Here is a 12557-nt window from a genome sequence, read left to right as displayed (position 1 = left end):
GGCACACTTTGGCATGCCCCTCAAAATTTCTGCGGAATTTTCTAGTTTTTTCTATATTCAGCAACGTAAGAGGTTCATGTTTTATTTTATATAAATATGTCCTCGTTTAATAATGTGAGAAAACCATAATGTTCAGTGTGCAATACTGCTGACACAAAATAATGTAAAAATTTTTTTTTTTCAATTAAGCATATCATGAAAAATGTAGCCCTTTTATATGAAAGACGGTTGGCGCTCTTGATACAAGAGTAAACTCAGGTTTTTAAGAAAATGGCAGCTTATCAATGAATTGTTAGTTGGTGGACAAGATCAGTCAACTCCAGATTAATTTATTGATAACTAGTCGGTGCAACGGCTTATTGGGCTCACGAGCAATTAACCTTCAACGTTGATTTGGATAGATGTTCCCTTAATAAGTGAAAACTTCGTTTCAAATCCCAATTTTGTTATATTTGACCGATATTAAAACAATGAATGTGAAATATGTAAGCGTGCGTTGTTACTACAGAGCACTGTGCAACTGCCCGGAGCCTCTCCAGTTGGGGATGAGAGTCTTCTCCGTGAAGGCTTCAAAGAGCTCAAGTGTTATTTCAGACCAGCACTGATAGACATGCGCACAGCTGATGGAAGAGAGGCACATCTGCACCGACGTCACCACCCACCCACCCCCTCCGTTTGTGCAAAAAAAAAAAAAAAAAAAGAAAGAAAGAAAGAAAGCAGCCAATTTGGAGCCGTCCTGGACATACCCGGTCCTCTGCGCAGTGAGGAGAAGCAGCCTCCCAGCCAACTTTTGCTGCTGTTTGATGCACTTTCCCCCCCTCCCCTCTCTCTCCTTTCCTCCTCTATCCAAACCTTCCAGAGCTACGCTGAGCCACAAGCATGAACACAAAGTCCAGATTATAAAGGAGAGTAGATAGACTTTAAATGGACCCTTCTGCTGGAAGTCCAATACTCCTCTAAAAAAAAACTTTTTTTTTTTTCTTGTAGTTTTTTGCGGGTGTCCCCACGGGCTGAGGGGGGAGAACTCACACTGCAGATCCAGCAGAGGATGGCAGAATTCAAAAAGGAGATGAGAAGAGCATAGTGGAGGAAGTTTGTGTGCGGAACTTTAAAAAGGAAAAAAAAAAAAAAGGAGAAGAAGAAGGGCTGGAGAAGACTTTTGAGCCGAGCTTCACTTTGCACACTCGGACCGGAGCTGACAGTGAGGATGGGCATGGTAAATCTCTTCCCCACACTCCTCTCTCTCACCTCTCAGGGAGCAGGTCGGTATCTTCCCGCTGCGTTTCACGGTGCGTGCAGTTAAATCCTCTCAGGCTGGGTTTTTTGCACGGCCGCATTTACATACAGCTTCAGTTTATTTCGGGCGACGCGAGTTGAAGCATGGGACGAGCTCTGGGAACCGGTTGCCTGGAAATAAACGCAACGTTTTACGCACCGGTTTTTTTTTCTTTTCTTTCTTTTATGTTTGCAGAGTGTGAAGTTCCGCAGGTTGGTCGTATGCAAACTTTGAAGATCTCCACGTTGCATGCAGCAAATAATTAGAATGTTAATAATAATAATAATAATAATAATAATAATAATAACAAGCGGCGCGGTTTATTTTGATTTGCTGGGGCTCCCGGAGGGTTGCGTTTGAGGTACCGGTGTAATGCATGCGGGCCGGCTGCCAGCTGTCTGGGTCAGAGTGGCCAAGTAGGCTGCGCTCTGTCTGGACCGCTGGAGCTCCACAGCTGGGGGAAATACTCTCATAACCCGCGATGTTCTCCGAGTCACTTTCGCCGCACTTCCCCCCCACCCCACTCCTCTTTTTTCCCCTTCTATCACCGGACGTGTCCCCGCGTCAGAAATAATCGACGTGCAGAAATTCGATCATGCTGACTTTTTGGGATTCACGCGCGCCTTTCAACACGTCACAAATCCTCCGGTTTTTAAGTCCCACCAAGTCGGTCATTAAACTGTCATCAATGCGTGATTAATAAGACGCGAAAAGTAAAGTGAAGAATCTGTCGAGGAACCTGTTGAAACTGGGACACGCGTTTGACTTGTGCCTTCATTCATTTGCCCGGAGCTTTGGGTTGTTTTAGCTGAAGAGGAGGTGAAGCAAAACCTTCTGTTTACCCAGTATACAGTGGTGGTTCTTACATGAGTGGTGCCCTGCCTCGCCACCCTTCCCACAAGTCAGTAGTTTGCAGAACTCTCTTTCAGGGTATGTCTTTACCAGCCCAAGCTTGGTAAGTTTGGGTGATGAGCTTCAGCGAACATCAGTCTAAAGCCGTCCCATTGTAAGGTCTTGCTGTTTTTGCTTATTGAATGTGAGGCAGTATGTTGACTGGTCTCCTAATTCCGCATAGGCCCCCCCCAAATCCCCCCCCCCCCCCCCCTCCCAGAGGTACAGCATCCCTGCAGTATGACGTTTCCATCACCGTGCTTCACAGAGAGCATGTTCTGCTTGACGGACAGCATTAGGCACAGCATTTTACAGGGCAGGGGAGAAAGTTTCATTTTGGTCTCATCTTTGTCATCTACATGGCTTTTGGCAGCCTTTCAAACAGGACTTCCTAAATCATCCTTTTAAACAATAACTTTCTTCTTGCCACTCCAGGTCAGATTGTGGGCTAATAATTCCCCTTTCAGTTGCTTCCTCAACCAAACCTCTGGATCATTTCCAAAATACAGTCAGTTTAGATCAGTGGTTCTTAACCTGGGTTTGATCGAACCCCAGAGGTTCGATGGTTCGGCGGAGCCTCTGCCGTGGAGGTAAAGACACACTTATGTAAAGTCGTGATGACGCCCCACTTTGCCATCAGTGCTGCAGAGGATCACTGATTGAAGGAGTTTCACTCTCAGCATGGATTTGAACTTGTGTCTTTAATTACTTCAGCAAAGCTCACTGTTTTTACCAAATTCTGTAGCTTTCGGTGTACTTCTAAATCTGCTCCTTAGTCGCATCTTTTCGGGGTTAATACTGCCTCTAGTGGCGTGGGGGTGGTAACACAACTAATATAATTACATTACTAAATCAGAATACCGCAAAGTCTTTATTATTTATTATTAATTTTTCATTCTTTTAAGAATGTAGAGCTAATTAAATGATCTAAACAAGACCTTAAAGTGGTTCTAGTTTCTATCGATGGCCAACCTGTTGAAACTGTGGCAAATTTGGGTCGTTCCTGGACAGTCAGCTTAACTTTGCTGAAAACACTGACTATATTTTGAAGAACTGTTCTCAGAGACTCTACCTTTTAAGAAGACTTGGTGATCATGGGGTTACCCAACTAGACTTTAGTTGGGTCATCCCTATGTCTTGAATTTGGGGGGGGGAATCATATTTTATCTATCACTACAGAAGGGTTCAGTGAATGCGCATATGAAACTGGTGGGTTCGGTACCTCAAAAAAGATTAAGAATCACTGGTTTAGATTGACAGCTATGTCAAGGTAGGTTTGCCATGTTTTTTGGACTAAATTGTAATTTGTGTGATCTACGTAGCTTGAGATATTGTTTTATGACCTGTGTTCATTGCTCTGCACGAGGCTGCTTGTTCACCAGGTTCTCTAAAACCTCTTCTCCATTGAGTCTCACTCTAGCTGGTTAATGTCTGGTTCAGTTCTAGCCCAGTTGGTGGGAATGTGTGTGAAGGACAATGAGTCCACAGCAACTATCATCAGTGCTCTGATTATGTCAATTGCCAGTTTCTCCAAAATCTCTTGGTGTATTTGTTCATTGCGGTGTTACCCTGTCCAGTTGAGGCAGACAGCGTCAACTGGATAATTGATAAAAACATTTCAACATCAAGGTCTGACCGTGGAATTATTGATTTTGCATCTAGTCATTTCCCCATCTACTACGGTCTTGTTACAGGTTGACAATGGCGGCTGAGACGTTGTTCATAAATCCACTGACCAATCAACAAATGCAGTCAATCAAATCGCTTCTGCGCAAGCCGGACTCAGCTAGGTCCGCCTTGCACCTGCTGATTCCAAAAAAATGGGGTAGATCAATGCAGTATCTACAAATGCGGACAAATCTGGCTGGGGTTGTCTGAGGAAGGACAGGTTAAAGCCACGCCCATAGGGAAAGTATCTTAAACGGTAAATGGACTGAATTTCCATTGCACTTTTATTGAATGAACCAGCCCTGTTTAGTCCGCTTTAATTGAACTCTAGTTTGTTTGTCTAGAAAATCCAGTTCATTTGGGGAGGTGTGAATGCATATTCAAACTCCGATGTGTACCAAAACCAGGTTTGAGCAGACTAAAGATGTTAAATCTTAAGCTAAAGATGATCAAAAACCAGAGGAATAGCTCTGACTCTGTTCATTGGATATTGTCAATACTAAAGACAGTTGGTTTGCCACTGACAAGCATTAAATTGATTTTTTATTTTTTTTGGGGAGACGCCCCCTTCTGGAAGGGCGCCCTGAGAGAAGAGTCGTATTGCCCAAATCAAAGCAACTAATGATAGGTTCATTTTTTAACTCATTTGTCATTTTATGTCATTTCAAACTAAAATGTGCTTTTAAATTTTGGAATTTTTTTAACCAAATATTCAGATACATGATCAACAGGTTGATTTCAAAAGAAATGGTTCTGACATACGTAAAACCCAGTCTGATGTCCTTCATAGGAACGCAGATGGGTCAGTCAGGACAGGCGTCCGACACAGAGCCTCTGATTTCTCGACTTCCACCCGAGACCGATGGAGGACGGCGTTTTCCCCTGAGCTGCTGACATGCATTCAGAGGCCTGTGAGATGTGGACTGGCTCGCCTTCGAGGGAAATCTGAAACCTTGAATGAGCCGCGGGACACAGGCAGGAGCGTTTCAGTGAAGAAGAGAAACCATGGACCTGTTACGGCGCGGCGCCAGACAGACTTTGCACTTCTAACCCGACTGTAGCGCCTTCTAGCCGCACCCCATGTCACAGCCTTTCCCGAATTATGGAAATTTTGTGGAAGACGCTGACTTGGACACTGAGCCTAGTGGTGATGGCAGCTTCGGAATTTCAAAGACTTTCGCACAGCTCTCAAGGTAGGACAGCACCGTAAAACCTAATTAGTTCTCCATACTTTAGGAATATATGCAAACTTGCTGCCTCAAAGTTTAGTTTTCATTAAGTTAACTAATTGAGTGATACTAACTTGTGTAAATTTACTAAGAGTAACTTAAGCCAACTTAATAAATCTATGTTGTAATTATTTAAACGGCACCTGAAGCTGAATTTTTTTTTGTATATCATCACCTTCCTAAATTTTATTTTTGCTAAAATCATCTTTTTGCAATAATCCCCACTGATTTTTTTTTTCCAATATCACCGCCTTTCACATTACTTCAAATTAACTAAATGAATGTTTAAAAAGTTTTCACATAAGGATGCTCATTTTAATTAAAGAGGCAATATTATGTATTTTCCAGGCACATAGTTCCATTTTGTAGTACATTCAACTCACTATGTCACTTTCCGTAGTTATAAAAATTATATATTCAAGTATGACTTGAAGGAAATTTAACTTAAAGCCTTAAAATTGGGTGTTTGTCTCTTTAAAACCTCTTGCTTTTTCTGAAATTCTGACTTCAGGAAGTCATCACAACATCTCTCCTCTGTTAACTCTTTAGCAATAGTTTTACCAGCATCGCACTGAGACGAAGCTCGTATAATGAGTTCAGCAGATTTGTACTTCCACTAGGTGTTTGCTAACCACTGCTGGCTAGTCTGAAGGAGCTTAATGGGGTGCAGCGGGGAAGGGGTTCTCTGTGAGGTAGAAGCTTGGAAACTTTGAGGCGTTTTGCACAGCTGAATGGTTGCCATGGGAAATTAAAGAATTTCTCAAACATGCAAGAGAAAAACCCAAGGTATGTTTTTGATGAGGGAATAACATTATGACATGATGTAAATCTAAAAAAATAAATAAATAAATAAATTTTGCATAATACTGCCCCTTTGCAGTATTATGCAAAGGGGCAGTATTATGTTGACTTCAGTTGAATCTGAAGTCAACATTGTAATTCACCATACACCCCAAAATTCACTGGACTTAGTTTAATTTGTTTTTTCAGTTAAATACGGTGTTTTGGTGTACGGTGTGGGACAATTGGTAAAAATCCCCCCAACTGATTCATCTTTTCACTCTTCTTCTCTCGTGTTCCTGTGAAAGAGGAGTTCCTGTCTTACCTGCAGCACTACCAGCTGACCGTCCCGGTGCGGGTGGACGAGAACGGGAACTTCCTGAGCTACACCGTGAAGCACCAGCGGCCGGGCCGGCGGAGACGCGCACTGGCCGACCCCGCCGCCGACCCACCGGGCTCCCGGATCTTCTACAGGCTGTCGGCGTACGGGAAGCACTTCCACCTGAACCTGACGCTTAACAACAACCTGGTGTCGAAGCATTTCACGGTGGAGTACTGGGGCAAAGAGGGGCCCGAGTGGCGTCACAACGTGCTGGACCGCTGCCACTACGTGGGCTCCCTGCGAAGCCAGCACAGCACGACCCGAGTGGCGCTAAGCAACTGCAAGGGCTTGGTGAGTACGACGCGCGCCTCTGATCCAACGAGGCAATTCACGCTGCTCACCTCAAACAAACCCTCACATAAACGTCAGATAACTCACACATGCTGCCGCCGCCACCGCTGCTGCTGCTCAGCCGGAGGATCCCGCTGGTTGTCTTGGCTCTTCTCCACCTGGCAGGCCGAGTCTGCTGGCAGCTCAGAGTGAGGTCATGCTCATGTAGGAGAATCAAACAATGTCTGCGATCTGGGAATGTGACGCCTCAGCAGCCCGGCTCACGTTGCTCCGGTTGTCACGTTAAGCTCACGTGTCTCGGGGCCCACAGACGAGCGCTCTCTGTTTTACCACACCTCGCAGAAAAGCCCGTCGCATTTCTTCTCCACAGATGTTGCCGTGTTTTATTAAGGTTCAACGTGCCAGACAAACGCAGAGACTGTTAGGTTTTCTCCATGCATATTGTGCTATTTTTTGCATTTAGGCCGGATAGTTTCTGACCAGAGCATTTCCTTTTTACAATTTTTACTATTTGCGTTATTGTCAATTTCTGAAGGTTGTTGGCTGCTCTGGATTTTATTTTGGGGTTTTAGATTAATAAGGGTGGACGAAACAAAATCTGCTCTGGTTTCTTTACATTCTAGTTGAATGCTAACTCTTAGCTTAGCAGACTGCACTTAAAATTCTCAAGATGCTGGCTAATAAAAATCACATTTTAATCTAAAACTATACATCAACAGAATAAATGTTTTCAATTCAAAAACCCTTTTTTGCTACTAAATGACTGAATAAATACATATAAAAGCTTAATATTTATTGTTTTCAATCTTCTATTTAAGTTATTAAACCATCAGACTGGAACAAAGTCCTATTTTATCCACTCAGCTTTTAACTTGATCATAAAACTTTGAAAAATAATTCTCTAGAAATGTGAGCTGTGGACGCTGACATTAGCATTCATGACGTTTGAATTGAAATAATAAAAATGGCCTTAAAAATTCTCTCATTATTGGCAACAAAAATGTTGGCAATCCTGATGTAAAATGAGAGAAGTTTATTCTGATTTCACGTCAGACGGTGTTAAAAAAAATGTTTTTTTTTATACAGTGTATGTAACCTTCTGGTTTCAGCTCTATGTATATGTACAGTTTAGCTGATGTTTACTTCTTTACCTGGGTTGTCATACAGACTTTTCAGAAACAAGACAAAGTTCTCCTTTGCACAAAAAGTAATTTGTTTCTTAAACAAACTTTGTAGCAAAACGTTTTTCTAAAAAGTATTTTTTATGTTTTACTAATATGATTTTTTTTTTTTACATTCTTAATATACATTTGTATGTTTAATCAAGAAAGACCCATAGAGGTTTAAAATCTCATTGGACCAAACAGACATTGACCTTGCAAGTAAACTTTTACTGAACATTTTAAGATATAAGTAAAGAACAAATAATTCAAAATGACAAACATCCATCCAAACGGATATTCCTTTGACATAATTTTGTTATCTTTTGAGAGACACTTATCTCATTTCATTTAAAGGAGCAGCGTCGGGTAAAATCAACTTTTTTGAGCTTTTCGTCTTGTTATATCTGGAGTGTTGTTCATTCATGTTTGAGAAAGCCTTTACTCTAATCTCCCATGGCAACCAGTCAGCTGTGCAAAATGCCTGGGTGGACTGAACTCTGCCTTCAACAAAGTTTCTCTTCACTCCTTCAGACTAGCCAGCAGCAATTAGCAAATACTTGGTATAATTGGGGACTCATTATAGGAGCTATTTCTGAGTGCAACGCTGGTAAAAACGTTGCTAAAGGGTTAATAGAGGAGCCATGTTGTGATGACTTCTTGAAGGCGGAGTTTCAGAAAGAGGAGGAGCTTCTTAAGGGGCCAGATGCTCAATTTTAACACATTAAATCAGGATATCAAATTTCTTTGGTTTATACAGCATTTTTATAACAACTGGAGGTAACATTCATACTTGATTGTGCTATAAAATGGCACAATGTGCATAGAAAACACCTTTTCTCGCTTTAAAAGGAGAATCTTTTGAGTCATTTTCACCGCATTTTTGAATGGTGATTTTTGTGCTTTGTCTTTTCTTTATAAATCAGTACAGAGAGCTTAACGTATCTGTTCAATTCAGTTAATACTTTATTTGTACTTTTTAAAACAACATATTATTATTATCCTTTATTAATTTTTCTTTTTTACAGGAACGCAATACTTTATGCTAGTCACATAAAATCCTAATAAAATGAATGTAAGTTAGTGGATCTATTGTGACAAAATAGTTATAAAAAAAAAAAACTCCAAGGGATATTAATAGTTATGCAAGGCACAGTAAAACAAACTTTTAGAAGCACCAATAAAGTGTCTAATTATCCTGTCTGGGCTTTTAGTCATCCAGAGACTCTGTGACTGTCCAGCGTCTCCCTGCTAATCAAGAACTTGGACGAAGTTTTAATAGCTGCTATCCCTCCGTGCTTCGTGTAACTCTAAAGAAGGAAGAAAGGGCCCAGCTTCTTATTGGCAACCAGAATCATGCAGAGCAAACATGTGGCCAAATGTGTTGGCAAGACCCGCGCTGAGTATCATAAATTGAATTAGTGTTTGCTCCTTTTTTCCCCCCCCCTCCAGCACCAAAAATGGACAAAAACTGTGTCTGTGCTTTAATGTAATCAGCTGTCTGGACGGTATGAGATCCTGACATCACACACTAGTAAAACCTTTGCATCGAACGCATGGGAGTGTGTTACGTGTTGAATTGCTTTTATTGTGGGTTTTGCGTAGCCAAGGCTGTGTTCGCTGTAAACCCAAACCGATGGGTCTTCTCGTCGTTTATGCTCCACGCAAGCTCTTGGAACAGGAAGAGGAATGTTTTAAAGATGGTCTCGGGGTAATTGATTGTTTTTGGTTTGTTAAAGTAACAAAAGATTACAGATTCACGTGTACGTAAAACACTCCTTCACTGGACAGAATAGGAATTTTATAAAGTGCTCTGTGTTTCTGAGTACTATATATATATAAGAAACCAGAATTAAAGTGGCAAATACTTTATGTACTGCAGCAATAATATTTATAACTATTGCCTTTTTCAGTTATAAAATGTATTAACTCCAATGTTTTCTAGCAACTTGGCACCACTTTGAGTTCTCTCAGGCACTCAAAGCCCTCGTCCGATGAACTTTTATGTTTTGTCAACTTCAAAGTTCTACCTTCACAGCTTTACTGACACTTAAGATGTTTGAATGTAATCCCTGAAATTATGATTAATAAAATGGCTGCCAGAGAGCAAAAATAATAATAATCAGTGAAAGAATGACTTTTCAAGAAATATCAGCTTGTAAGGAAATCTTATCCATGGTGTTAGCATCTACTTTGTTAGCACTGCTGGCGATTAAGCTGCTCCTCTTCTGTAGCTGCTAGCTGTCCCGTAAGGTAAATGTTTTCACACACATCATCGAGAACAAGAAGAGATTCTACTTTAGCAAATTTCTTTCTTTTCCCTCTGTGAAGGTTTTATGACTACCAACATATTTGTTAGCATTACCACAAACAAAGGCGTACTCTGTTCTTCGATGGTGCTGTTCGGTGAAGTTTAAAAGGTTTCACACGATGACTGTTGGCATAAAATTGTTTCTATGTATGCTTCTTCAGAAAGTTTTTATAGTTTCAGGAGTCCACAGCAATGGCCATTAAATGCAGACAGCAGTCATTGTTGGGACAGCTTCTATCCTGACGGCTATTGTTTGCTGATATTGAAGCTCCATCTTCGGCTTCGACTGAAGATATAAAAGCTGGTGTTTTTTCTTTGGATCTTTGAAGCAATGGCTCTTTGTAGTTTTTAAACTGCTATTTTTCTAAATTGCTTTAGCGGTTAGTTGTGCTGCAGTGTTAATGGCCTGTACGTAATTAGAAACAACAAGTAGAGAATTGGTTTCAGCTGTTTATTATTTATTTCTCTCCTTTTCTAAAGCAGTACTGCTACGGCTACCATGAGTTTTGTTAGCACCTGTGCCTTTGAAGAAGGTCTTTGCTGCTAGCCTGCTACTGTTAAGTTATGCTTACCTTTAGCCATGAAACCCAACGGTGGCAGGAAGAGACTACTAGGACATGCTATTGGTGAACAGAGGCTCTAAGAAAATGTAAGCTAGCACTCCTGCTTTGTAGCTGAATGTAAGAAAGAAGTTAAATCAAATTATTCTATGATTTTTCTGTCATATTCTATTTGATATAAGAAAATCTAGCATACATGTTTTTTTTTTATTTTTAATGTGATATACCAACACAAACTACTGGCTGGTTGTAAACTGGAAAGAAAAGGCGGCATGTTGAAAATTCTCAATGTATAAAATCTTAAAAGTGTGGCATGCATTTGTATTCATTCCTCTTTACTTTGATATCCCCCAGTAGCGTCTAGAATCATTAGCTGTGTCTACACTGATGATGTAATCACACAATTTGACATTTTGAAAATAAATTTGCTTAATAGAAGCACAGTAATAAAAAAAAAAAGAAGACTTTTAATAAAAAGTTTTCCTGCTAGGAGGAGGTGGTTTTTTGGTTGTATCAAAATTGATTTGATTAGCAAAACTGCAATAGAAACACTTTTTAGCGGATGTTGCCACTGGCAGAAAAAATGGCAGAAAAAAATGAAGAAGACAACAGGAAGTAGTAGAGGATAGTGGCACAGCACTTTTTAATGACATATAGGCCTGTCGCGATAAACGATAAATCAATTAATCGCACAATAAATTAAACCTATCGACCTCATTTTAATTACCGGCTTTATCGTCTCTTCCTGTCTTTTTTTCTTTCTGTTGATGACACTGAATGAAAAAAGGCTCAACTCCCGTGCTCTTCCTTAGTGTAATGTCCAGCGCACACTACACGAGTTGTCGGGCCATTTTCAAAACCTGAGAGACGCATTAGCCGACAGAAATCCTAGGTATAACGGTTCGATCGGGTTCGTCGTGCCTTGTGGTGTCCAGCCACATGGGCACAAAATAATGGCTACAAGTCCAGTTAACTAATTTTAAGACCAGGCATTAATCAATGCTTTACTAGAATCTACCTGTGATGCATGTGGCTAGAGTCAGCGTAAAGTCCTGACTGAATGAAAATCATTATAACCTATTTATGTCACGTTAACGATGAACAGCTGAAAAGTTACCGGGTTTATTAACTGCGGTAGCAATTTGGCTCCAACTCCTCCCCTTGTCATTTGTATATTCTTTGCACGAAATGTTGAATAAATATTAATGTTGTTTCCACATATCATCTCCAAAGTCCGCTGGACTTCATGTCGCACCGTGTCAGCTGTTTGGGATTCCCTTCATAATTTCCCCTCAGAAAGCATGGAGGTGTATCCGCGCTTTCTGATTGGCTACCTGTCACATTCAACGGGCTGCGTTAACGCTTCCAGTCGGGGAAAAACCCTGATTTAGATCGGAGCGTCCACGACGATCCACCGTAACTCACCACACACTGCAGGATGATCGGTTACGAAATCACCAGCGACAATCTTAGATTGGCCAACGTTCTAAGATTGTCATAAGGGGAAAATAGGGGCAAAAAATCGTGTAGTGTGATCTACTGCATTAGGTGGTCGGATGTGCCCATCTTCTCTATTTAAATCTAGTGATTACTGAAGGGCAGTACAGATTTCATATCTGCACTCTTTTGGTTGAATGCAGTATTTATTTCCACTTTGGCTTTATGTTGTTTAGTTTTTATTCAAGTAAGTGTTTTGTTAATGGAGACTGAGAATCCATTTTATTTTTGTTTTTGGTTATTTTATTTATTTAGTTTATCAGTTCCAGTGTTATGTGTTCTGTTGAAAATAAAGTGCATCTATCTATGGCAGGAAATCACATGCATTATTAGTCATTTCCATTAAATCAGTGTCAAAAGGTCTTGAAACAATATTATCGTTTATCGCAATAATTTTTTAGACAATTAATCGCTCAGCAAAATTTGTTATCGTGACAGGCCTAATTGCTTCTGTTTGCAGGCTCTTCTTACCAGTAATCTCACTGTATTAGACCACGTCAGATGCTGTACTG

General features: G+C 40.7%; 1 protein-coding gene across 2 annotated transcripts in view; it reads left to right on the top strand.

Annotated features, from left to right (window-relative positions):
- The first annotated feature begins 735 nt into the window (after window positions 1–735).
- adamts6 (ADAM metallopeptidase with thrombospondin type 1 motif, 6) overlaps window positions 736–12557 on the top strand; it is an 86585-nt gene continuing 74763 nt past the window's right edge. The window contains exons 1-3 of one of the 2 annotated variants that reach the window (XM_015057974.1): window positions 736–1216; window positions 4626–5028; window positions 6153–6517. In XM_015057974.1, the coding sequence (XP_014913460.1) occupies window positions 4938–5028; window positions 6153–6517 (456 nt within the window). In that variant the 5' untranslated portion in view covers window positions 736–1216; window positions 4626–4937. Of the gene's footprint in view, window positions 1263–4625; window positions 5029–6152; window positions 6518–12557 lie in introns of both variants that reach the window. The other variant, XM_015057975.1, reaches the window with a different exon arrangement.

The sequence above is a fragment of the Poecilia latipinna genome, unplaced genomic scaffold (assembly GCF_001443285.1).
Source record: "Poecilia latipinna isolate Pla-1442-1.1 unplaced genomic scaffold, P_latipinna-1.0 Scaffold1502, whole genome shotgun sequence".
Classification (NCBI taxonomy): domain Eukaryota; kingdom Metazoa; phylum Chordata; class Actinopteri; order Cyprinodontiformes; family Poeciliidae; genus Poecilia; species Poecilia latipinna.
The sequence above is the reverse complement of the archived record's forward strand: the minus strand, read 5'-3'. Positions and strand labels throughout refer to the sequence as shown.